General features: G+C 40.4%; 2 protein-coding genes across 2 annotated transcripts in view; both read left to right on the forward strand.

Annotated features, from left to right (window-relative positions):
• si:ch211-26b3.4 (connector enhancer of kinase suppressor of ras 2) overlaps positions 1-16297 on the forward strand; it is a 49781-nt gene extending 33484 nt beyond the window's left edge. The window contains exons 10-23 of the mRNA XM_056260047.1: positions 4166-4296; positions 4415-4575; positions 5829-5909; positions 8133-8371; positions 8903-8937; positions 10457-10505; positions 11417-11465; positions 11621-11793; positions 12166-12239; positions 12456-12527; positions 12607-12677; positions 12832-12914; positions 14046-14747; positions 15785-16297. Coding sequence (XP_056116022.1) covers positions 4166-4296; positions 4415-4575; positions 5829-5909; positions 8133-8371; positions 8903-8937; positions 10457-10505; positions 11417-11465; positions 11621-11793; positions 12166-12239; positions 12456-12527; positions 12607-12677; positions 12832-12914; positions 14046-14747; positions 15785-16006 — 2142 coding nt within the window. The 3' untranslated portion in view covers positions 16007-16297. The remainder of the gene's footprint in view (positions 1-4165; positions 4297-4414; positions 4576-5828; positions 5910-8132; positions 8372-8902; positions 8938-10456; positions 10506-11416; positions 11466-11620; positions 11794-12165; positions 12240-12455; positions 12528-12606; positions 12678-12831; positions 12915-14045; positions 14748-15784) is intronic.
• A 2605-nt stretch (positions 16298-18902) lies between these two features.
• apool (apolipoprotein O-like) lies at positions 18903-25820 on the forward strand. The gene is made up of 9 exons (XM_056260101.1): positions 18903-18964; positions 19612-19719; positions 20194-20313; positions 21051-21105; positions 21187-21285; positions 23476-23567; positions 23694-23792; positions 24307-25042; positions 25606-25820. The coding sequence occupies exons 1-9, from the start codon at positions 18953-18955 to the stop codon at positions 25692-25694; spliced, it is 1410 nt and encodes a 469-aa protein (XP_056116076.1). The 5' UTR covers positions 18903-18952; the 3' UTR covers positions 25695-25820.
• The last annotated feature ends 1406 nt before the right edge of the window (positions 25821-27226 follow it).

Consider the following 27226-nt stretch of genomic DNA (forward strand, 5'->3'; position numbering starts at 1 on the left):
GGAATTGTTGAATAAACTCCCCAAACGTGGCGAATGACGAACCATCCGATCTCAAAACCGCAGTAGCCCATTCTAATGCTCGACCCGTGAGTAGTGAGCAGACGAACGCTATGCGACTTGCGTTAGTGGTGTAAAGTGAAGGCTGCTGATCAACAAAGAGAGTGCACTGCAGTAAGAATCCTTTGCATTTCGTCGGATTACCTTCAAAGTTCTCAGGAAATGCCAGTCATGGATTGATTGCCGGGTTTGCAGCGGGTGAGACAGGCTCTGGTGCTACTGGTGGTGATGGTGTGGCGCGAGCGTTGGAAGCATTCCCTATCGCCGTCTGGAGTTCTTGTAACCCCTGTACAAGTTTTTCGGTAAGTGAAGTCAGATGGCTTAACTGTTGGTGATGCAGATTCAAACGTGAAGCTTGTGAAGAAAGTTCCGTAGATAACTGCATGACTGCTGCTGGATCGGAAGAGGGCGAAGAATTCTGTAATGATGAGGAGGACGCAGAAGAATCCATTTGCAGCTTTATTTGAATGGTCAACAGGCAGGGTAAATCAGGGGCAGACAGAACAACGGAGATAACCTTAGAGCAGAAGTGGATGACAGGCAAGGGTCGAGGCTGGCGGCAGGAATCACAGTTCAATAAACAATCCGAGTCGAGACAGGCAGCAGAACAATCAGAAGTCGATATAACAGTCCGAGTCGAGGTAGGCAGCAGAAGAATCAGAAGTCGGTAGAAACAAGACAAGGTCAGTAACAGTTCAGCAAACACAGGGAAAACGCTCAGAAATTGTACGCCGGGGCAATGCAATACTTCGCAATGAACTTGAGAGTGAACGGGGTTTATATGGGTGAGTGTGGATGAGCTGCAGGTGTTTGTGTAGTCAGTCCCAGGTAAGCGGCATGATGGGATGTTGAGTTTGTGATGGTTAATATTCTGGTGAAAGTGTCCTACAGTGGTGAAGAGGAGGTGTAGTGGGAGCCTGCTCTGTAACACCTGGTGACTGGTTTTTCATGTGAAGGACGTTTTTGCCAGGAAAATCAAAAGGATGTGACGTTTACGCATGCTTCCGAGAATCTCTCTTTCGTTCAATGGCACAAGAAATGAATACTACATTGTTCAGGATAATGCCGAAAGAGCCATTCTGTACTGTAATGTGTCATGCAAAGAAATAATTAACTCAAACTATAGTCTCACATAGCCAGATCTATGTAGTTTGTTGTCTCAAATATACTTTATAATCTAACTAACATTTAATGACCTTGTGTGTCGACATGATGCTGGTAAAAAAAAAAATCCACATCACTATGAACGGATGCTTTCTTAACTGCTGCCTTCTCACCGCTGTCATTGTGTGTTTATGTTAACAATTACTGTCACGGATACAAGTACAAAAACAAGGAAGAGAACTCAAGTGCAAAACAAGGAGGATTTAATAACAAAAACAGTACAAACACAAATCAAAAACCCACGAGGGGGAAAACATAATAAATGAACATGAAACCAACACTGACTCTGAACATATGAACATCGACAAGGAACTGGGAAGACGTATGACAACGAACCGACAAAGACTGCATACAAGAGGAGACTTAAAAAGGGAACAAATCAAGAGGGAACAGGTGGAACAACTCAAACACTAATCAGGTAACGAGGAGGAGGGATCAACAATCACAACAGCACATGGCACAACATAACAAAACCCATGTGCAACACAAGACAGGACAGGCATGTGACATAACCCCCTCCCTACGGAGCGGCTACCAGACGCTCCATCAGGCTAGGGCGGGCAGGAAGGAAACATCAAGGCGGAACGGAAGGGACTGATCGGAGGGACTGAAGGGATAGACCAGGGCGGGACAGACCAGGGCGGGACGGGAGGGACAGACCAGGGCGGGACAGGGACATCGGGCGGCCAGGGCGAAACAGAGTCCATAGGGCGGCGAGGGAGAAACACATAGTCCATAGGGCGGTGAGGGAGAAACACATAGTCCATCGGGCGGCCAGGGCGGCGAAGAGCCCTCGGGCGGCCAGGGCGGCGAAGAGCCCTCGGGCGGCCAGGGCGGAGCAGATCTTTCGGGAACAGACACCGGCTCGGGAACAGACACCGGCTCGGGAACAGACACCGGCTCGGGAACAGACACTAGAACAGAAACAGTCACAAAGACAGACACAAACACAGACACAAACACTGGGTCCGGCACCGACATGAGCTCTAGCTCTGGAACAGGCACTGGCTCTGCCTCCGGCTCAGGAACAGGCACTGGCTCTGCCTCCGGCTCAGGAACAAGCATAGGCTCTGCCTCCGGCTCAGGAACAGGCATAGGCTCTGCCTCCGGCTCCGGCTCAGGAACAGGCACTGGCTCTGCCTCCGGCTCCGGCTCAGGAACAGGCACTGGCTCTGCCTCCGGCTCCGGCTCAGGAACAGGCACTGGCTCTGCCTCCGGCTCCGGCTCAGGAACAGGCACTGGCTCTGCCTCCGGCTCCGGCTCCGGCTCAGGAACAGGCACTGGCTCTGCCTCCGGCTCCGGCTCCGGCTCCGGCTCAGGAACAGGCACTGGCTCTGCCTCCGGCTCCGGCTCAGGAACAGGCATAGGCTCTGCCTCTGGAACAGGCATAGCAGAGACCGGCCTCTCCAAGATCCGAGTCAGACGCTCCAGATAGTCTGTCACAACTTTGGCGGCCACGCCAAAAGGGATCTCTGGCTCTGTCTCAGACTGGGCAGACGGGACGTGAGCAGTCTCTCGCTGGGCAGACGGGACGTGAGCAGTCTCTCGCTGGGCAGACGGGACGTGAGCAGTCTCTCGCTGGGCAGACGGGACGTGAGCAGTCTCTCGCTGGGCAGACGGGACGTGAGCAGTCTCTCGCTGGGCAGATGGGACGTGAGCAGTCTCTCGCTGGGCAGACGGGCGTCTCCTCCTCCTCCATCCATGACAGCGAGAAGCCGGCCCAGAACTGTCTTCCACCGGTCCAGGATCGAAGGGGGGCCAGGATGGAGAGTGATGTTGACCCTCCTCTCGACCACCTCCTCCTCCTTTACAACCTCCCCGGGTCCCACGAAAAATTACCTGGCGGGTCCCCCGAAAATCTCTCCTCTCCCGCTCCTTGGCTGGGGAAGAGAAGTCCGAAAACCCCTCCGCTGGAACCCAGGTTTGGCGGAGTCATTCTGACACCGCCGATCGGAGAGAATTGGGTTGATCCAAATGTGGAAATGATGTAATCTGGGCAATCCAAGTCGTCGTCATCAATATACCTCCAGCAAAAATCCTCCATGCTGCTGAGTTCTCAAAGAGGTCGGTTCGTTCTGTCACGGATACAAGTACAAAAACAAGGAAGAGAACTCAAGTGCAAAACAAGGAGGATTTAATAACAAAAACAGTACAAACACAAATCAAAAACCCACGAGGGGGAAAACATAATAAATGAACATGAAACCAACACTGACTCTGAACATATGAACATCGACAAGGAACTGGAAAGACGTATGACAACGAACCGACAAAGACTGCATACAAGAGGAGACTTAAAAAGGGAACAAATCAAGAGGGAACAGGTGGAACAACTCAAACACTAATCAGGTAACGAGGAGAAGGGATCAACAATCACAACAGCACATGGCACAACATAACAAAACCCATGTGCAACACAAGACAGGACAGGCATGTGACAATTACATTGATGCACTTGGCAGACACTTTTATCCAAAGTGACTTACATTGCATTTCAAGGTACACATTTTAAATTCTTATCAGTTCTTGCTTTCCCTGGGAATCGAACCCATGAACCCATGACCCTGTACTGTTTGAGCTACAGGAAAGCTGTACAGGAAAGAGGAAAGCGCGTAGCACATATTTACATATTCATCTAAACGTTGCTCTCAATAGCGTGGACGGCATCGGGATGTTCGTTTACGATATATCACTGCGAAGGTATTTGAAAGGTATACGAAAAACAACTATGTGGTTTGTATATCAGGGCATTGAATCAGTCTGTTACATGTGCACGAGTGTGAGCACGAGCAATAAGTTGCTGGCTGCCATTCACTTAACGGCCACTGGTGTCGCTAATAAGGGTTTCTGAATTCTCCAATCTACATATAGCCCCTTACAATATAACAACAAAGTGCCGTTAGCTTTCTAGTCATGTTATTTTGTGCATGCTTTTGATTGGCAGCCGCTGTCCACCAGTCCGTGCAGTGGTTCTCCTACACCACCGAGCACGCTTGGGTCAGTTGGACTTTCACCTGGAGTGGACACACCTGGGGGACATGATGTTTTTATTCTTTCCCCTGTCTACGGACACAGGTATTTACATATGAAATATATGCAAACCAAAACCGTTAGTCTCTTTAAGCATGTTGGTGTAATTTCTTTCTCTTTTCCTTTTGTTTTCTTTCTTTTGCTCCTGTTGCCATTCTCTTAGAGAGGAGGATCTGGATCGGGGTGGGTTTGGTGTGTTTGGCTCCGATTCTCCAGGGTATTATGTAGAACAGGAGGTACTGGGGGGCCAGTACTTCCCCCTCCTGGAAGAGGATTCTGGGAGAAATACCGGACTGCGACGCAGAGACCGGACCCCAACTCACAGTAAGAACATACACATTAGGGCTGCAACTAATACTTGGATAATACAAATATGCAAATACATAAATGAAAATTCAAATAAATACAAAGTTCTGTCATGAATCTCTAGATGGTGCAAGCTGATTGGCCCTTCACTCATTCTGCTTGCAATGACATCATTCTTTATAGGGCACAGCTGATTGGTTCCTGCTGTATCAGTAGCCAATGCGCTCGCTGCTCAACCTTTAAAAACTCGGTCAGCATCAGCTATGGCAGTGCAGCACGTTTTCAGAAACCCTCCATCTTCCCCAGCTCCACATGTATAGATCAAAATGATTGGATTTAAATGATTTATCTGTACTAATTATTATTATTGATTATATCTATTTTAAGACCACAAATATTTGCATGGAGACAGCATTATAAATGACTGGCAAATGAACAGATGGATAAAATGACTAAACAGTAGAAGAATCTGCACTGCCCACTGATAATAATAAATCAATGGGCAGGGTTTTTATGTCATTTTATAAAGAGAACAAGACCTATTTTCAGATCATGAATATATATATTTTTTTTGCAATTTACCATTATTTTTAATAATTCCAATTCAATCATTTCAGTTCTCTCAACTGTTAATTTAAATTTTATATCATAAAATATGATATTATACATTTTATACATTAAAAATGCATAGTTTACATATCATGGTAGTATTTGTTTTACTGAAATTAATTATGCAAATTTTATTTAAAAAAGCATTGTGTCTGGACAGGATGATTTTGATTGCTGTATTATAGTTTGGATTTAAGTGATTTGAGAGTAATTATTATTATCGATTTTCTCAATTAGTTGTTGCCATCCTAATTCATATAAGTACAGTACTCTAGATTCAAAACAACATAATATTAGGCTACATACGGTTTCTATACACTACAGTATACTGCATTCTCTGTTTTAAATAATATATGAAACATTCCAACCGCACAGTTTCCAACCATGCATTTTTAAATTGTAGTATGCTTGTGCGATGTTACACAATGTACGTCTTACATCATGCCTCGATGGCTATTTTTTAAGCTGGACATAAACGCAGAGTGCATTACAGGAGATTAAGCCACCAGGGAGCTCCGGCTTTAAACTGCAAATCTCAGCCGTTTAGTATGTTGCATCTGTGCTACTGTGTGCATTAATACACACAGAGGAGATTATAGATGCTCTGAAACGCACCACAACATACACACAGACACTCAAATGTTGTATGTCTCTGCCTGTAGGTGAACTCCGACAGGTTACCATGGGAACTGAATGGCTGGCAGAGCCTCAAGAATCTGGAGTTTACAAAAGAGGAAGCAGAGGTGATGATTTTACTTTTTTACTACATTACTTTTTGTTTACTCCACTGGCGCCAAGTTGTATTTTAGATTCATTTTAAACTTTAAAACTTTTAATTGTCACTTTGACGCCCTTTTTACTTGAGCACAACTGGGATTTTGTCTATCTGGCAAGGAATTTGAAAGTGGTTCACTCAAAAATAGCATTAATAGTTCTGTCTTTTTAAAAACAGACAGATGTTGAGGATATTATTTCAGAGCTCAGTGTCTGTAATGTGAGGCTAACATAAATACTCCATCTCTGATCCTTACGGTATTAGTAGGAAAGAGAGGTGTAAGATAAACCAGTGGGTAAGTTGCCCCAATCATATTTCTCCTTTTTTTTAAGTGTCCATCATACTCAGAGATCTGTGACTATATGATCTAATCTAATTATGTTGTGCCAAAAATGTGTGTTAATGTATGTTTATATTTCTAGTTAACGAGGAGCTTCTAGTTATAAACTTCTTCTTGATCACTAAAATCTAGTTTACCAACATCATGTGTCATTCTCAGTTGCATATCCTGGCATTTGCCATTAGTGTGTGATTTGTGCAAGTTGCTTTGACTAACAACACGTCTGCAAAGAACGTAAATGTCACAAAACTGTAGAACTGACATTTTAGAGCATAGGAACTGAGAACACAAACCTGTAAGGCAGCGACTTTTTTCTAGTGAACTTTGAAACCAAAAGCAGGAAATACCGTTATATAGGCTTGTTTGTGAAAGCTGAGGTAAGCAAAGATTTCTTTGAAGAAGCCACCTAAGCTTCAGAAAGCTGGAGGAACGGCAGACAACCATTTCCTTTGCCTTTGGTTGATCAGTACAGCGTAGGACTTACAACTTTTTTCCCCCGGAATATATTTTAATGAGAAAAATATTGTGTGTGTGTGTGTGTGTGTGTGTGTGTGTGTGTTTTTTTAATCAGCAGAACAATGTGAGCATATTGGAGATTACATTTTTAGGCTTTTTGAAACTTAACAGTCCATCACCTTCACTTAATAATAAAAAGAAAGTGTTTACTGCTAAAAATGTTAAATATTAATATAGTATACACTACCGTTCAAAAGTTTGGGGTCGGTACGATTTTAAATACTTTTAAAAGAATTCTCTTCTGCTAACCATGGCTGCGCTTATTTGATTAAAAATACAACAAAAATCAGTTATAGTATTAAATATTATTCCAGTGTAAATCAGCTGTTTTCTGTGTGAATATATAGTAAAGTGTAATTTATTCCTGTGATCAAAGCTGAATTTTCAGCATCACCAGTGTCAGTGTCTTCAGTGTCAAATGATCCTTCACAAATCAGTATAATATGAGGATTTGATGCTCAAGAAACATTTATTATTATTATCAATGTTGAAACAGTTGTTGGTCTGTCAGTTGTACAGTTTTTTGTTTTGTTTTTTGGATTCTTTGATGAATAGGAAGTTCAAAAGAACAGCATTTGTTTGAAATAGAATCTTTTGTAACATTATAAATGTCTTTACTGTCCTTGATAAATAAAAGTATTGATTTCTTTCCTCCAAAAAATAAAAATAAAATTCTCACTGACCCCAAACTTTTGAACGGTAGTGTATATTATTATAAACACTTTAACCAAGTTGTTATCTTTAATTAGTAACTGAAGCAGATGAAATCTAATTTCAGCTGATATTTTTCTTCTTTACTAACAGTTCTTGATGTATGAGAACTAAAAGATTTAACCTTGATGTGTGATATTGACAGTAACCAACTTTCTTTTTTGGGGGGATTTTGAGGTGACAAGTTAACTGTTAACATGTAAACTCATTCATCACTACTTTGTTTTTTTTTTGTGGAAACACAACTTCTAAAATAGAACAGAGAATACGTAGGCGACACTTGCACAGATATAAATAGAAAGCAAACCTCCATTAGAGGAAATAAACCTCACACACACACACACACACACGCACACACACACACACACAGACACACACGCGCGCACATGCACACACACACACAGACGCACACGCGCACGCACACACACACACACAGACACACACACACACACACACAGACACACACACACACAGGAAGGTATCAGAGTAGCTTCATACTGTGGCAAATAGAGTTACAAAGAGTTGAATATTTTGCAATACGCTCAGTATCTGCTACACGCTCCCATTGCGCTGTTTTTCTCTCAGTGTGTGACTCCCTGCTTCCTTTCTGTCTTTCTCCATCAGATTCTGATTCCTCCCTCTTGCGGTTCCTCAGTGATGACAGGATTGTGTTGATTCAGGAAGAGGCAGAGTTTTCCCAACGGGACACAAGCAGGAGATCCAGGAAGAAGAGCCGGAATCCCAGCAGTCCCAGTTTCCCCATCAGTCCCTCTATGCTTGCCCCACCTGTGCGTCTGGACACAGGCCCCCCCGAGGGGCTGCCCTTCCCCGTGCCCGACTCAAACACGATGCCACACTACCATGTAAGTAAAATGTTGAATCTGATCAGAGCTGTCTTTAACTGCTGTGTACTGATGTTTAAATTAATCATTTGATACAACACACTTATTGTGTTCATACATGTTTTAACATTGCCCTTGTTACAGGTATTTAAATAATACCTGCAAGTAATTTCAGTTGTAAATAATTTCTGTAATTACATCTGTAATTATACTATTGACCACACCTTAACTCAGCCTTAAACCTAACCAAACCACGAAACCTTTCCCTAACCTTACCCGTATCGCACCACAATAGCAGCAAAACACAATAAGTACATTATACCTAACAGTTGTTTTATTTAAGTACATAGTAATTAAAGATACAATATAGTATAAGTGACCAAAATTTCAGAATTGCCTCATCTCGCAACATACATTTGATCTATATGGTCATGTGATTGTACATACACAAACTCACACGTCTCTGAAACAGTACTTAACTCAGAACAGGAAATTCAAATCTCTCTTCCTCTCTGTCTCTCTTTCTCTTTGTCATTCTGTTCATTGCCCCAGAGAACGGCAGACACACTTCGAGCAGATGCTGATAGGTGAGTAAATTCATTAAATTTTGAATTTCAGTAAATTCACCTTCCTTAATTTATCATACAGTTGGTATTATTTCTTTATTTTGTATGATATTTTTTATTCCCTGAATTTGACTTACCAAAAAGTTTCAAGTTTTTACAACTAAAAAGTCACAATTTGGTTTTTAGACAATTTTCATCTTTTTTGCCCCTTTTTTTGCTGGTTTGTCCTCAAGAATGTTTTGTGAACGCCCGCTTCACTTGTAAAATGAAGAAAAAGTGCTCTGACAAAAGCTGTAGGTTGCCTCTTTGCATAGCCTGCATTATATTGTGACAGATTCAGAATAGAATGAATAAAGATTTTTAGAGCAGCAGGTGCTACACACAGCCAGATGTGTAGGCGCTATACAGAGCACAAGTTTGCTGGATTTCCCCATCTTTTATTTTTATCATTATTGCTTCTGGTGTTTAGATTAACAGTATCAATTCTGCTTCCTCCTTATTACCAGACTGTGACTGGACTGGCCAAGATTCAGAACATTAATGTCATTGATGTGTAAATGCAGCTGATTATGTTAATATTCGCAATTTCTTGCATCATAAATGCAAGAATGTCAGAACGAGATGTTTCTGGAGATGTTCTTTTTAGACTGGGGAGCAAGTTTTGAGTTTTTAAAGTGACAGCACATCAGTTTAGTATAATAAACTTTATCCCAAAAGATGAAGGAGAGTTTGATTCCTCATGATATCTTATGATAGATAATGGCTTTGAAACCGGTCACTTTAAGTTCAGAATAAGCATTTCAAGAGTTTTGTTTGTTGATGTACAGGATATCAGGATGCTTCTCATGGCTTTGTTCGAGCTTAATGAACTGCCGTTTGTTTATAAATGAGGAACAGAAATTCCTTGGCTGCAGTCTTAAGGAGGTTTTTATTTCCTGTGACTAATGCTGTAAGAGTCTGTGGAGTCTCATTTTGTGGAACGTGTCTGTCTTAACATGGAATGACCTCCGTTTCTCTGCTGTTACGGTGATGCATACAGAGAATTAGATAAAAGAGTGTCTTCTGGGTGGCTAAGATTTTGTGTTTAATTAGTCTACAATTGTGTGTCTGTGTGTGTTTGTGTACAGGTATCACTATAATTGTGAGGTCCAAAAATGTCCTTACTATTTAAAAATATCCTCACTACTGAAGTGAAACCCGTTGAACACCAACTAGTGAGCTGGACCTCACTAGCTAAAATTGGCCAAATCTAGTTTATATTTAAATTTAGTGTTTTGCCCATGCCATGGATGCCTATGAGATGACCTCACTATATTGTGAAACAAACATAAGTGTGTGTGTGTGTGTGTGTGTGTTTGTTGGTTTGAGGGTGTGCGTGAGCATTAGCAGGAGTTTCAGTTAGAATCAGTTTTGAACTCAACCTCAAAAACCAGCATCCTGTCCATTACCTGTGTCTATATTTAAGTTAAATAGGTGCAAAAAAACCAAACATTTTATTTTATTATATATTATTTCTCTTTCTCTCTCTCTCTCTCTGCAGATATGCCAGTTCAGGACTTGACCGACAAGCAGGGGCATCAATGAGGAAGGTAAACCACAAGCACAGTTACAGCATCAGTCGTGGTAATGAGAATACATAGTGTTGGGAACAAGAGGTACAGATACAACTTTAACATTTTCAGTAAAAAAAAGGTGATGAGATACTGTATGCACTGGAGAAGATCTTTATTCATTGGAGAATCTGTATTTGAAGTTTGGCAACAAAAAGTGTTGCGGTAGTTAGAAATTAGTTGATGAACACCAGGTTTGTCATTATATTATTCAGGTTTGGATATTCAACTTAAGGTACATTTTGCACTATTAGACAGGCACAACAAAATATTTTCTTTTTGATATTTTTGATATTATCCATTATATTATTATTGTATTTATTATTGATTATATTATTATATTGCAATGTTTTTGTTTTAATATTAGATTCAATCGTGGTAAATTTAAATCAGGGAACTTTGCAGTAATTAGAATTTAACTTATTTTTTATAATCTAAAATAAATTGATTTATTTGTAATATTTAGATCTAAAGAAGGAACATGTTTATCTGTTATAGTATTTAATAATTAATCATTTCATTATTTAAAAAAAAAAATCCTGCACTTACTTGCAATGCAAAAGTATCACAATTTATTCAGCAACGTTTCGGTCCCATGACCTTCAGCAGGCATTTACCACATGATCATGGGACTGAAACGTTGCTAAAAATTTTGCATTCTTTTAACAAGTTGGGATAGTGTGCGGGATTTTTTTGTTTCTATATTGAGTTTTGGCTATAGCCTTCTCCCCTATCAATTAGCCACAGGTGTGCAAGGTTAATTGTTTATTGATAATGATTTTTATAGAAATCCTCACAACTGTGAATGGTGCAATTATGAGCCTTCTGAAACAAGTAATCTATGAAGCAAGTCCTATATTTCTCATGTGTCCTTTCTCTCCTCTCTCTAGTCTGTACATTATGCCTCTCTGAGGACCAAGCCCAAGAAGAAAAGCAAAGGTATGATGATGAGATCCTGGGTTTACTCTAAGCACTTAGGTAGTGTGTTGTATTACACTGTGCTGTACATATAATATAATGTGTGATTGTATTATTCCAAAGTTATTCTGTCATATGTGGTTGTCATTTAATATGCTGTGTGTGTGTGTGTGTAGGTTCCCTCAGTAGTGCCAGCAGAAGGCGTATTGCCTGCAAAGATCTGGGTCATGGCGACTGTGAAGGCTGGCTATGGAAAAAGAAAGACGCCACCGGCTACTTCACGCAAAAATGGAAGAAGTATTGGTTCGTTCTCAAAGACTCCAACCTGTACTGGTACACCAACCAGAATGTAAGCAAACAAACACAATTCCCTTCCCTCGGGCGGTCAAGGCTGTACAATAGTGTGTGTGTTTAATGTTCTTTTATGATCCATTTCCACTTTTGGCGTCACTGAAAAACCTCATCAGCTCCACATCCAGCAATTAATCTCTACTATTATTACCAATTACACAATTATCAGCACTTTCAGTACTCACTACTTTCATTGATGGCCAAGTCACAGGCTCACAATGCTAGTTTGATGTTTAGTTTTCTTGTCCACAACAATAAAATGTGCATTATATGTTCTCAGTTTCAGAGATGCTGATCTTTGCATTATGTTAACACCTACCATAGTTATGATGCAGAAATGATTTCTCTTGTTCTTTATTTGCTTGCTCAGGATGAGAAAGCAGAGGGCTTCATCTGTTTACCAGAGTTTCGGATAGACAGAGCGATTGAGTGCAGGAGGAAACAGTGAGTGTTAGAAGACAACAATAATAGCTCTTTCTCTCTGTTGTGTTGGGTTTGCTGGTTTTTTGGGCGGGTCTGTGTTTGAAGCCCATCGGCTAGCGGAATCTGGGTCACTGCAGAACTGCTGATCTCTCTAACACAAACACACACACAGTAATTGATTGTAAACTAGACATTTGTGACTGAACATCTCTTTTTCTCTGCCTTTTTTTGTTTCAGTGCCTTTAAAGCATGTCATCCCAAAATTAAGAGTTTCTTTTTTGCCACTGATCATTTAGAGGAGATGAACAGGTAAGTGGTTTCAGAGCTTTTTCAGACTTCAGCTGTCCCTTCCTGTTATTTCCTCTCACGTCTGTGGTTCCTGTTGCAGGTGGATGAATCGTTTAGGCTTGGCTGCGATTGGCTACACGCCTGATGATCCAGTACCACGTCCTGATGAAGGTGAGATCACATCCTGTGATGTTATCATAAGCCCATAGTGTGACTCCATTCCATGAATGATTGTACTTGAAGCAGTTGAAAAGCCTAGTTTGGGTATCATAATCTACTGTATGATGTCATGTACATGTGATCCTGATGTCATTTTTTTGTTTAGATTACTGGAGTGAGAGTGACCAAGATGAGGTTGATGGGTCTATGACACTCAAACAGGAATCCACGTACCACCACAACCCGTCTGTGAGTATAAACACACGTCTACGAACATATATGCATATAATCAGCCAAAAACTCTCTTTGATTTTTTTTAGCACAGACACGCCATCACACTGGTTCTGGTGTCGGTTCCTTATTGACGTTTAAACCTCACATCATGAACCAGTGACATCAGAGGTCAGGAGTCAGGATAATGTCTCAAACTAGTTTTTTTTTTTTTTATTAATTTAAAGGGATAGTTCATCCAAAAATAAAAAGTATTTCATTTTTCATCAATGTTTATATATGAATTAAATTCATATTGAATGAATTAAAGCCTCAATCAAATCTGTTCATCATATAAAGCAATCGAGTCAGAAAATTGAATTGAATACGGATTAGTTTTACAATCTCTTTATGAACTTTTTGAAGCATCAAAGTTTCAGTTGTGTAGCTGTCAAAATGGAGGGACAGAAAGCTCTCAGTTTTCATCAAAAAGATCTTCATTTGTGTTCGAAGATGAATGAAAGTCTTACGGGTTTGGAACGACATGAGGGTGAGTAATTAATGACAGAATTTTCATTTTTGGGTGAGCCATCCATAACAAAACTACATGGTACAAAACTAGATTGTTTTCGTTACAATCAATTAATCTAAACACAAGCAGCCAGTGAAGTGCCTCATTCCTATTCCTATTCACTCCAACCACTTTTTTCCTCATCGGTCTGAAATAAAAACATTTTTGGACATATGCAGCCTTGGTGAGCATTAGAGACTTCTTTCAAAAACCTTTAAAAAATCCTACCGACCCCAAACCTTTGAATGGAAGTGTACGTCATATTAAATCCAGCTCATGATGCCATAAAGATGTTAAATTACATTACTTTAGATGAGAAAATGAGTTGCAAACAAAGACTGATTCACTATGTTTGTTTGTTGCCAATATATGATGTAACATAGTCACTCACAGTGTGTCGTTTTTTGGGCTCACGTCACTGGAAACATGGGCCGGCTCTGAGAAAGGTTTGCTGAGCACCGGCCTTCACACCAACACTATTGTGGTGGAAAACATGTAGCAAACTCACTCTGTTGCTCTCTTTGGCTATCATCTTATACCTCTAGCTCTCTTACTGATAGATTGACAATGCTAATGAGCAGTGATTCTGTTGTCCTCAGGGAACTTCATCCAGTCCATTTCCTGAGCGTCATTTTTCCAGCGGCTCCACATTCTCGCATTCCTCTGCCGAGGAGTCCCATTCTTCTTGCCGATCCTCCCATCGAGAACGCCGCTCATGGCAGGACCTGATTGAAACCCCCTTGACCAGCACAGGTCTACACTACCTGCAGACTGCAGAAGAGGAGGTGCCATCCCTGCTGTCACCTGACCAGCACCGGCAGGCTACGCTTCCCGCCCAGCGCCGGCGTCCTCTGGAACGCGATGGGCCATTTCCATTGACGGACAGCGAGGAGTCCCGGCCCCGCCATCACACTCACAAGCAGCGCAGCCAGAGCCTCCCACGCCACCGCGACACACACGGAGGACACTCGCACCGCAGCGCTCGTACGCACACTCACGCACACACGCACGGCACTCTGAGGCCAAGAACTCATCTCCATGAGGAAGAGGAGGAGGAAGAGGAGGAAAAGCAGATGAGGAAAGCCAGCAGCAGGAGGCCTGAGAGCGAAGAGAAAGTGTCTGACGGCACGGACGGCCTGCAGGAGTTGTACCGATCGCTGGAGCAGGCCAGTCTCTCGGCTTTCGGCCAGCAGAGGCCTTCCACCAAACAAGAGTTCAGACGCTCCTTCATCAAACGTTGCAATGACCCCGCCACCAATGATCGACTGCACCGCATACGGGTTCTCCGCTCCACGCTGAAGGTATGAAAACACAGGGAGCAATGGACCCTTTCACACATGTGGAAGTAAACTATAAACTAGGAAAAATCAGGAAAGTTTGAATGTTTTTAAAAGAAATCTCATGCTCACCAAGGCTGCATTTTATTTGATCAAAAATATAGTAAAACGGTAATATTATCAAATAGTATTACAATTTAAAATAACTGTTTTTTTATTATTTTTTTAATAATTTAAAATGTGATTTATTCCTGTGATTTTCAGCATCATTACTCCAGTCTTCAGTGTCACATGATCCTTCAGAAATCATTCTAATATGCTGATTTGGTGCTTAATTGTTTATTATTATTATCAATGTTGTAAAACGTTGTGCTGCTTAATATTAGTCAGATTCAAAGTTCAACAGAACAAAAACAGAATTTATTTGAAATAGAAATCTTTTGCAACAATATAAATGTCTGTCACGTTTGATCAATTTAATGCATCCTTGCTGAATTAAAGTTTTTTTTTATCAAAAAGATCTCAAAATTTGGAATGTACATTCAAATTTTAATAATGAATATATAAAAAATTATTGCAGTGTTATCACTGTCTGTGAATCTCTGTAAACAAATCTAGAGGTATCTAATGGACAATTCTAGCGGATCTTCATAAACATTTAAGACTAGGACATTGTCAGCTGCCATCTTGACAAGTTATAAACCTCATCAGCTTAGCTCATGAATATTAATTGAGTGGCTTACTGTAGTGTTAACAGATTAAAATTTTTTTTTTCCAAAGCAAAATAAAACTTATGATAATTTCCCACAGTTAGACATTTCTGAAAGCTAAACCAATTACACTTGTTGCTACTCCCCTGCTAGCTGATATTTGTTAAAGCCTGTTATGCTTCATAAAGCAGATTTTTGACGTTTCGGTAACTTGCAGAATTTCAAACGCTTCAGCCAATCAGATGCTTTTTGTACAAATAATGAATTGAGCATCTCGTGTTCTGAATCATCTATTTTCCACCTCTCTCTCTCTCTCTCTCTCTCTCTCTCTCTCCTCCCTTTCACCCACAGGCAAAGGAGGGCGACTTGGCGATAATCAGTCAGGTACTAGACGATCCTTGTTTGACCTCGAGGAAGTTTCGTGAATGGAAGCAACGTAACCACGAGCTCTTCCTGGATATCTGTGAGTTCAGCTCTGCTCCATTGGAACCGCCCAGCGATTCCAACGACCTTTCACCTCTCTCGCCAACGTTGATGATGCACACTCACTCTTTCATAGAAACGCACGTGTGAAAGTCACTGTCACGCACCCGCACGACAAACAAACAGTCACATGCTGAAAATACAGACATAAAGGTATATGAATAGCCTGAGTGGTGTGTTTCAAACCCACACACACACAGACACACACTTTGAAAAACACTGTGGATCCAGACTGTCTTCACTTTTTCCTTGACGGATGACCTGATACTGCCCTCCTCCCGAGCGTGAGTGACACCAGATTGAACCAATACACTGTAAGATCAATGTCAAAGAAGTGACCCAGCCTCCAGAACTACGGCAGACACACACGCAGGCACTGACACCAGAGGGTGACTCGAACTGCTCGTCGTAAAAAGCAAAGTGTTACCTGCACATCTACGGCTCATTGCAAACTCTGTACAATATATTTCATCACAGCCACAGTTTAAGACGGATGGAAGAAAGGCCCCGTGAGGTGCCCGCTGCATGCCTGAAGACTCATCTTTTCAGATTAATTGACCACCAGTTGAACAAAATAGGACCGTATATAAAAACGAATCTCTTATTTTTGTCTCTGATTGGAGTAAAAAAAATGATCTTTTTTTATATCTTCAGAAGATTTTTGTTCATTTGTTTATTTGATTTTTTTTCCCTTCCCTCGGAATGCTGCAGGAAGAGCACTCATGTAGCCATGGGCAACAGGCTTCACTCTGTTACCAAGCAACACCGCCCTACTGTGTTACTCTATACAACTCTCGAAGCAAGCAAGAGTGTTGAAAAGTGTGTGTGTGTGTGTGTGCGTATGTGTGCGTGTATTAGAGAAATGAGAGAAAGAAAGAGAGTCAGATGGATGCAGAAGAGTCTCTTTTTGAGAGTTTGATGACCATTGCGTTCGTATATGGTAAAAGATGAACTCCTGGCAGGTAGTAACGTGTTTAATTTGGCTTCTTTAGAATATTTATATTATAGCTAAACTCATGCATGGTTTAAAAAATTATTACTATATGCTATCAGGCCAGAGAACAGTCTGTATATAAGATCATATTATTTGCATAGCTGCATCCTCTGTTTAAAACTGTGAATTGTACTCGTGAATGCAATCTTTCGACTCTGCCAACGCAGAACCTTTCTACTCTCTATTTTTTTCTACAAAAAAAGATGACAAAAGATGAAAAGCTTTGCTTCTCTGATGTTATGACTGTTTTTGCTTGTTTCCGGGTCTTTGCTGGTCATTACCTCTGAGCTATGGGCTACATTCAGGTTGTTAGTTTTCTGTTTGCTAATGTACGTGTCCCTTAGACAGACTCCACCAGCCTAAAGCCAACGTTTTATTCCCTTTCGCAATTCTGGACGTCAGTGGCTCAGGATTCTAGAATTGGATAAAGTGCAATGGGAGAGAATTTGAGGTTAAAATACAAAAAAACAAACAAAAAAATCCAATTGGTTCATTCCAGGCTGTGGAGTGCAAAACGTACCCCTGCTAAATGTTGTGTGTGTGTGTGTGTGTGTGTGTGTGTGTGTGTGTGTGTTCCCATTTTGTTCACATTAAAACATCATCAAGACACATTGGTTTTAATGCAGCCCTGCATATGTGCTCAGTGTTACAGTTATGTTTGATTGTCACTTTTTAGAATCTCGTGGGATGTATTTTAATTGAATAGAATGTACTCATTCAATGGCTTGTTAATTGTAAATTTCATTGGAACAAATGACACGCACTACCCACACACAGACTTTTATGTCCGTGGTCGATGCTTTCTTACCAAAGCGAGTCTCAAATTCACATCTGCCTGTTACAGTTACTGTTTTAATGATTCTTTTTATGTAGAATGTTGGTTACACTTTACTGTGCTTCATCTCATGGTGTGTGTGTGTGTGTGTGAGTGTGTGAGTGTTATCCAGGCCATCGGGGTTTCACTGTGGTTTTAAGGGCATGTCCCCCCTTCTCTCCCCCACACGGCTATGCTGTATAAGGTGTAAGTTGCACTGCAACATTGAGACGGAACATATTGCTCTTTTTTCAAGGTTTTCTTTCAAAAATGTCCCCTTCTGTATATTAAGACACCAGGAAAAGCCTGATATTTATTCACAGTATTATTCAAAGCTAACCCTCTTTGCTTTCAGAAATATAAATACATATATAAATATATATAATACAGATTGTAAAATGTTAAACTAATAAACTGAGTTCTCTGCACTCTGCATTTGTTTGTTGTCGTGTGATGCTTCCAATATCCATCATTTTTGATGTACTGTACATCCACTGACAAGCAATACCAATTTCACTTGGTTTATCTAATAAAGGGTCAGTTTTGATTGGGCTCTCATCAACAGGAAGAATCTTACCACTAAACCAACATCATATATAGATTTATAGATTATCTGGTCATTCTTATTTATTTTCTTTTAATTTTTGCTCCCCCACATCTAAAATCAAAACATTAACGCCTGATTACTTACAGTGTCTCTGCACATTAAACTGCAATGGGAGACAAAACAAATTATACACTTGTAATGTGTAGCCTATATATCGTCAAATACCCCAATTGGACCATAAGACGGTCTTTTCATATGTCAAGACAATGGAAGCTCGGTTTACATTAATAATAATAAAATCAATAGCAATAATAATTGTTATTATTATTACCCCTTTCATGCATGAATTATGATAACCTCAGTCAGGATCAGAAAAAAAAGTAGGATAGAAGGAATGGGTGGATATTAAGGAGCAACTTGGCATTTCTGACTGACCATTGGCCATCTTGGTTTGGAGGGGGAGAAAAATCGACACACAACGGCTTGCCACTTGGTTGCAATGTATAGGATGATGCACCAGGGTCCATTCTAGAGGTTGATGTCCAACCATGCCATCAAAACCCGTGCATTGTAATGACCTCTATGCATGAAAGAAGCCAATCAGGAATATTCTCTCGCGTTTTGAGGGCTTTCGTGGCTCCTCCTGCTTTCCGTAGTGAGACCGAAGGGGGCGGGACCGGCATGGCGGCCAAGGTGAGTTTACACTTCCAACTGAGTTAGTTCAAATGATCATGTGTATTCTTTTATAATATGTCCATTCTGCAGCAGAGTATCACACATCTCGTCAAGTATAATTTCTCATGAGTTGCATGATGCAGCTGTTAATCAGAGCGTGAGCGCGCTGTTTGTTAAACCACAGCGAAGAACATGCTGTTCCTAAACTCACTCTCACACATAATGATCTGTTTGAGGCACCTGTCTCTAGTTTTCGGGAAACGACACTCTCTCTTTCGCTTTCTTTTACTCAGAAGACTCAAAAGACAGCTTTTGGTTTGGGATTATTACACGCAGTAAAGCGTCTTCTCTTGCTTCAGTCCATTAAACTAATACAGATAATGTGCTTAAGGGAAGATCAAGAAGCTGAAAGGGGGAAAACGCTCAGCCAGGACAAAGCTGATTGTTATACTACAAATGTCATTATATTATTATAGGCATTATATTACTGCAAACATGTTCACTGAAAACTACACAACACATATGTACCATATCATATTCCCATGTTTTGGGCATGAAATATGGTAGTAACATTTAAGTCCTATGGTATGAATATGCAATACTTCAGCATGATGGTCAACCACTGAAGTGAGTCTTTATTAATAAAATATTGTGTTGATCCTCAGATTCTAAAGTACGCAGCGCTTCCTGCTGCTGCTGCAGTGGGTTTGGGCTCACTCAGAATTTATTCCATGAATGAGAAAAACAATGAGGAGCTAATATCTCCAAGAGAGGTAAGAAGTCATGTTTGGAATAGAGTACACCTATTAGCAGTGTTTATTGATGTACGTATGTGCATTATTGGGGATGCATTAATTTAGCAAGGATGCATTTATTGGATCAAAAGCAACAAATATTTATAATGTTACAAACGATTTAATTAAAATAAATTCTGAAAAATATGTTATGTTTTCCACAAAAGTTCCTGAGCAGTAAATCAGCATATTAGATTTAGAATATTGATCATGTGACACTGAAGACTGGAGTAATGATGGTGAAAATTCAGCTTTGCCATTACAGGAATAAATTACATTTTTAAATTGTAATATTTCACAATATTACTGTTTTTGATAAAAATAAATGCAGCCTCAGGAGATTAAGAGACTTTAAAGACCCCAAACTTTTGAACAGTAGTGTATTAGTGTGAAGTAATGCATTATGTTAAATATATCAGCATGACCTCTCTTTCTGTTTCTGCCTCTGTCCAGTTGTCTATCTACTCCCCAGATGTTCCTGCTGTGCCGTTAGTGGAAGAGCCCCCTGGTGTAGTGCAGACGGGGCTGGGGGCCGTTAGGACGGGCCTGCAGCCGTATGTCAGAGCCGCGCAGGTCTGATACACATGCTGTCCTGTGACCTGTCACACTATGATAAGGAATTAGTTTGTCATTAGCCATGTTTCCGTCCACCTATTTCTATGCAAATTTTGAAATATCGCATAAAGCGCTGGATGGAAACACCAAGATTCACATACATTCTAAAAATGTGCATAAAAAAAAAATCTTATTCACTCAATTGAGTTGGATAATTTTTTTATCCAATAAGAAGACATGCGCATAAACTACGATGTAAACACATTTACAGAATAAATCCCTCGATGCTCAACAAAAAAAACAAAAACTCAGAGGATGTGATTGGATAACTGGATCACCAGCAGATCGGTTTAATTGCACAGCATCTCTTATGTTGTTCTCATATTCTGAAATGCCTGAGCCAAAGTCTGTCATCAGAATCATTTGGTATAATAACCTCCCAGAGCCGCCTCACATGATTGCATTTACAAACACCAGGCATCCAAACGCAAGATAACATGACAGCATTTATTGCGTTTCATTTTCCCGCTCTGAGACAGTCATTTATGATGGAGGAAGAAGAGCCGCAGTGGCTTCCCTGATTCCTTGTTCTCTTTAATACATGGGAAGGAAACTGCTTTATTCCCAGATGTTTTATGCGATATTCCAATTTAACGTACAAGATAAATCCGCAACTTTGGGTGGAAACATAGCTATTATAATATGATTGACAGAACAACAAAATGATCTGTTAGCATTCTCTCTTCTTTTTACAGAGCGCCTTGACTTCAGTCAAAGTTGGTGTGATATCGGTTTACCAGGCCGGGCAAGGTGAGTCTGATGTGTGCGATTGAGCGAAAGGTGGGAAATTACTGTGAACCTGACCTTTAACCCCTGACCTTCTCATTTCAGACACGTATCACTTCCTTCGAGATCCACCCCCTGGCTTCCTGCCAAGAGTGGGTGTCATCGGTGTGTCTGGATTGGGTGGCCTGGTTCTGGCACGCAAGGGTAAGCTTAGTGTGCGGTCACTGCATGTTGTTTTACTGTTTAAATCGATTAAAGGGATACTAGGGATGCACGATGATATCGGGACAACATCGGGATATGAATATTTCTGCCGATGAGCCTTGCCGATAGGGTGGCGTGTTTCCTATGCGCACGTGACGTGAACGAAGCATGAGCGCCAGCAACTTAAACTTCCAACTAGGGGTGTGCGTCTCACGGTTGTTGATCGTGGACGATTAAAATGTCTCCACGATCTGCTTTTGAAGAAAAATCATAGTATCGTGCATTCTATCAGTTCAATTCTGGCGCCTTCATCTCAACATACTGTACAACGCGACGTACATTCACATCACATCACATGTAAACGCAGAGGTAGAGTTACACTCATGGGACACTGCAATTCACAAAAGGTCATTATTTGCATGTGCGTCAAAGTCTTGCTAGGTAAACATGTCATTCACGTGCTGATGCGCTGTTCTAACATCCGCTTTTCTGAGCGCGGTACACCCTCGCTCACAGGAACTAAAGCAGTCACAGCGCCTGCATACTGGACTAATCTTTCGAGTCTTATTGCGCTGATACTGTCAAATACACACAAGGTTTACATAAACAAAGTTGGTTATGTCTAAAGTGAAAGCAAACAGAGAAAATCTGCTTGTCAAATGCGTGTATATTAGACGCGTGGCGTTACTCGCGTGCAGTTTTTAAAGAGACAGTAATAATATTCTGCCGCTTGTCTTTAAAGAGATACTGCACCCAGAAATAAAAATTCTGTCTATCTAATGTTGTTTCAAACCTGGATTCATTTCTTTCTTGTGCTTAAATATACTATGGAAGTCACTGGAGTACAGCAACTGTTCGGTTAGCCACATTCTTCCAAATAACTTTTATTTTCAACAGAAGAAAGAAACTTGAGAGAGTAAATGATGACAATTTAAATTTTTGGGAGAACTATCCCGTTAATGTTAAAACAACAAAACACAGAGGAAATCACTCGCTGCTCTTGACTGAGAACATTAATAGAAACTTTAATAAGCTTTTTTTGCACTTAAAAAAAAAATACAAATATATCGGTATCGGGCAAAATTAGTTTGAAAATATCGGCATATCGAATATCGGCCAAAATCCTATATCGTGCATCCCTAAGGGATACTTCACCTCTGGAAAGATGAATGTGTATTTAAAATGGGTCATTTATTTAGAAGAAATGTGAAATTATTTTTGAATTTGGAGCTTTCTAGACTGAGAAAAGCCAGAAAATGTATTTTTGGCTTCTGTGGATGAAAGACAACAACTCCCAGAATTCACTTGCTTCGCTGCCCTAGGAGGCCACGCCTACCGGTAACAGCGCAGTAGTTAAACAACAAGTCTAGGCTACTAGTGAGTCTCCGTGACGAGTCTGCCCGGGATTTCGAGATCGCCCAAAATGTCTGGGATTCGGCTTTTGCGTTCTACAGTCGCCATTCATTATGTTTACTGTGGCGAGTAGGACGAGGCCGAGGGCGTGATTACCGATGAGCGACACCTGTGAGACGCACCGGTCTCGTATCTCTCACGGAGGAGCGCGAATTTTCTTAGCAATGTTAAAACGCACATCACCGATCACTTTGTTTAGCGTTCATGTAAACATTCAGATTTACCAATCGGAATGAATTCAGTTTGATTGAAACAAAAGGTGTGCATGTAAACAATGAATGGCGACTGCAGAAAGCAAAAGCTGAATCCCGGACATTTTGTACGATCTCGACGGCCGGACATGTCCGGGAAAAAGAGGATGAATGGTAACCCCTACTACTCAGCTTTCTCCTACTAAGTTACTCAGCTTTCTCCACAGAACAAGAGCCTGCTAGCTTAGCTTCCAAAAAAGATGGCTGACACTATGTGTACATTCTGTGAGTGAGATCCCACCCTCTATGGGCGGGTTGAGAACATGCGGAACAGCTCCTTCTACTTGCTGTAGTCTTTAGCCTCTGGCCAAAAAATCCTCCGATGACGCAAAATGACGATTTTTGCGTCATCGGAGGATTTTTTCCAGACGAAAAATACATAAATCTCTCGTCTCAGGGGGGATATGAGGGTGGAAAGCGCTGTAATTTGAAAATACTACAGGTTTTCTACTAATACAAAGCTTAATGCTAAATCCTGAAGTATCCCTTTAAGAAGCAGCATCTGTGTGTGTGTGTTTTTGCCCAGGCTCTCGTTTAAAGAGGATTGTCGTACCTCTTGGACTGGCTACTGCTGGTACTGCTGTCTGTTACCCCACACAGACTGTAGCAGTCCTGAAGGTACATTCTTTCTCTCTCTCTCTCAAAAATATTTTGACTTAATGTAAATTTTTCCAAAAACCTAGGAAATCTTTTCTTCTCCAATATATTTCTACTTCATTGTTGCTCTTTTTTATTTATTTATAGATCACAGGTAAAAAGGTGTATACTGTGAGTTCATCTGTTGCTTCAATGTTGAAATCCAAACCAAAGGAAGATGTCATCATGTCTGCTGTTAGCGTGGAGGTAATCTACATATTTCATATTAAAACCAAGTTATGGTAGTTTTTATAGTACATATCGCAAATTTGGAGAAGTGTCTGCTAAATTAATAAATGCAAATATAAGGGCCTTAAAGTTGGCTTTTTCTAAATGTTGTTGATTTTTTTAATCTGTGCACTTTTTTTGACATTGTAATTTTTGATTGAAGTATGATAACTCGAACTTCTCCAATCATCTTTCTGCTTAAACCCTCTTTCTTATAATCGACTAGAAGCTTGCGTTAAGATCTTTACAATCAACCGATGAATAGAACCAATTCCCCACCCTACTTTTTCTTTTTTTGATAATCTGTTTCACAGATTTCAGATGTACGTCACAATATGGAAAAGATATGTCGCTAATTTAAAAAACTTGACACAAAATTAAGTTTTATACTAATTAAGCGTAACCAATTAGCCTGTCAAGATCATTTTGCATTTATTTTGCTCCAATGTTAAAAGTAATTTAAAATATTACTATATAATTTGTTTTTTTACAGTCTGCTGTTGCTGTAACGAGCCCAGATACAGAATCACCCGTTAAAGCACTTTCTGAACTCTCACCCGAGTCTGAGCCATCCCCTGCTGTTTCAGTGGAGGAAGTTACACCAATATCCAAAGCTGAATCAGTGGAATTATCTCCAGTAGCTGATATTGTATCAGAAGATGTTGTAGAACCTCCCTCTGTTGTTGATTTAACAACTGGAATTGCTTCACCACTCTCTGAACCTGAATCTCCCCCTGCACTTGAGACTGCCCCAGTTACTGACACTACCCCTGAACCTGTTGATGGTACTGTCCGAGATGCAGAATCCACCCTAGAGCCTGTTGCTGAAACTGTCAAAGAAAGCACCCCTGAGCCCCCTGTCCCAGAGCCTGTGGTTAAAACTGCCCCAGAAGCAGCACCTGCTGACTGTGTTGAAGACACTGCACCTTCCGCTGAAGCGAATATTACTCCTCTTGAGGAGTCTGATCCTGAAATTGTCCCAGAAGCTGCCCCTGCTAGTCCAGAATTTGAAGTCCCTGCACCTACGGTTGGTATAGAAGAGTCTACGCCCTCAACTACATCTACAGTAGAGGAAACCACACCCCCTGCCCCCATCCTTCCTGAAGATACCACCCCTACCACAGTAGATGAGGAACTGGCTTCTGTTGAAGAAGCCATTCCCCTGAATCCTCCCCCAGCAGAAGAGGCTCCACCTTCATCTCAACCTCCTGTCCTTGAGCCAGCCACAAGTGAGAGAACTTTTTTAATATATATATATATTCCTCCAACTAGTCTAATGCAGCCTTCCTAGGAAATTCCTGTAGAATAAAATGGATGAATTGATCAATTAATTTTTTTTGTACCTGACAAAGACAGGAAGGGTTAATTAAGAGCAAAATATGCACCTTAATTTGTATGTAATTTATCCTTTTTATATTATATATGTTTTTCTATTTTATCAATCTCCTGCTTTCCAAATAATGGGAAATGTTGTTTGGTCATGTATTTATTTGAAATAGAAATGTTTTGTAACAATGTAAAAGTCTTTACCGTCACATTTGATCAATTTTAATGCATCCTTGCTGAATAAAAGTATTAATTAAAAGTTAAATTCTTTCTGACTCCAAACTAGTTTTTACTGGTCATTAAATACCAGTTTGCTTCCACCATGTTTGTTTAATTATGACATTTTGGTGCTGTTCGTGTGCATCTTCATGTTTATCTTGCAAATGCAATCATTCTTACATGACTTGGCAGCATAAGCACGTTCTCTTCTCCACATACTAATATCCCCCTTTTCTTTTTATCCTAGTAAAGTCACGCTTTGTTCCTGACCCTTCTCTACTGGACCACGGCCAGTCTAATCCAGAGGACGCAGACATGTACAGCACACGGAGCTGAATGAGTGATAGAGTAACTGCAGATGAGGGAAATGATGAGATGTTTTAATGTGCCATGTTTCCAGCAGTTTAAACGTTTTGTAATTGGGTTTAATTACAAAACTATTATTTTACCAATAATGTGATGTGGCATAATGGCATGTTTCTTTCTTTCTGTGATGCTTCACTCTTATGAGAAGTTTCTTACCTCAGCAGGGATATCAAACACAAACACACACGTTTCTTTGTTAGTACACGTTGTCCACATTGTTTAGTAGCTCTTTCTCAGTGTGACACTAAGCAGGAAAATCCAGGCCCAGGGTTACAGTATTTTAATAAAAAGCCTGTGGTCCCTTAGTCTCATCTCCAGGTTTATTTCCAGTAGCAACAGGAAGTTTGTGTTAATTTTATATAGTTAAAATTTGCATTTAAAACTGGACCACACCAAAAACTTTTCTTTTTTTATATATGAACAAAAAAAACATTTGACTTATACATGAGTATTGTCTAAAAATATGCATTTTACAGGGGTTAGGAGAAGATATCAAGCTTATATCTACAAAATATTGTAATCAGACTTGAAAAATGTGATGAATAATCTATGCAAATATTCGTTCACGCCACATTTTAAATTTCAAAAGGGCTTTTCACACTTTGCGTAACGTTGTTCTAAACCCCGCTTTAACACCGGGTAAAGGAACGGTTCACACTTGTAATACCGAAGCGAGGTTAGCACCGCTTTTTACCCGGGTTATGACTAATTTTGCGTTGTTAACCTCGCATTGCGGTGCCAAACTACAGCGTAAAACTTTTCTACAGAATGTTACGGCTAGATGCTTAACAATAGATAGCCAATCGCTTGCCTCATTCACGTGCTTTGGACAATCACACTAACACCGCCTGTTGTACTAAACGTTTCTGCGATTGAGGGGAAAAGTGACTGAGTGAAAACACGCGAATTGGAGTAAAGGGAGACTGATTTATTCTTACCTTTTATAATCCAAAGAGCACCTTCAGGGACAATAACCCGGTAATATATTGAATGAAGATGCGCAATGCCAGAGCCTTTATGTAAACAGGTCCCCTTCTGCGTTCGTCCAATCAATGACACGTCACGGATTCAGCAAATAAGAACGTTAACCACGGGTTTAGGAATGTAGTGTGAAACGTCAGGATTAATTGTTAACCCCGGGTAAAGAACAGTGTGAAACGTAGAAAGACCCAGTCAACTATTTGAAGTGTGAAAAGCCCTAGTATTTCTCAGAGGGCACTGACGGTGCAGAGTGAATGTTTTACATTAAAATATTTAATTTATACTGTCTTTACATGAATCTGTTGTCTGTGCAAAAGAAAAAAACAGGACATGAAAATAAATAGATTTAAAGAACGTTTTGAGTTTATTTTTCTATAACGTTTCCTGAAATTTCAAACAAAAGATTATAATCATATTTTATCTATACAACTAAGGAACAAAAACAACAAAAAAGCCATTTTACACTTTCAGCTCCCTAAAATGACAACTCAAATAAGAACACACTGATATCAGTCCTAGCA

Source organism: Rhinichthys klamathensis, unplaced genomic scaffold (assembly GCF_029890125.1).
Source record: "Rhinichthys klamathensis goyatoka isolate OS25496 unplaced genomic scaffold, OSU_Roscu_1.1 h1tg000172l_1, whole genome shotgun sequence".
Lineage (NCBI taxonomy): Eukaryota > Metazoa > Chordata > Actinopteri > Cypriniformes > Leuciscidae > Rhinichthys > Rhinichthys klamathensis.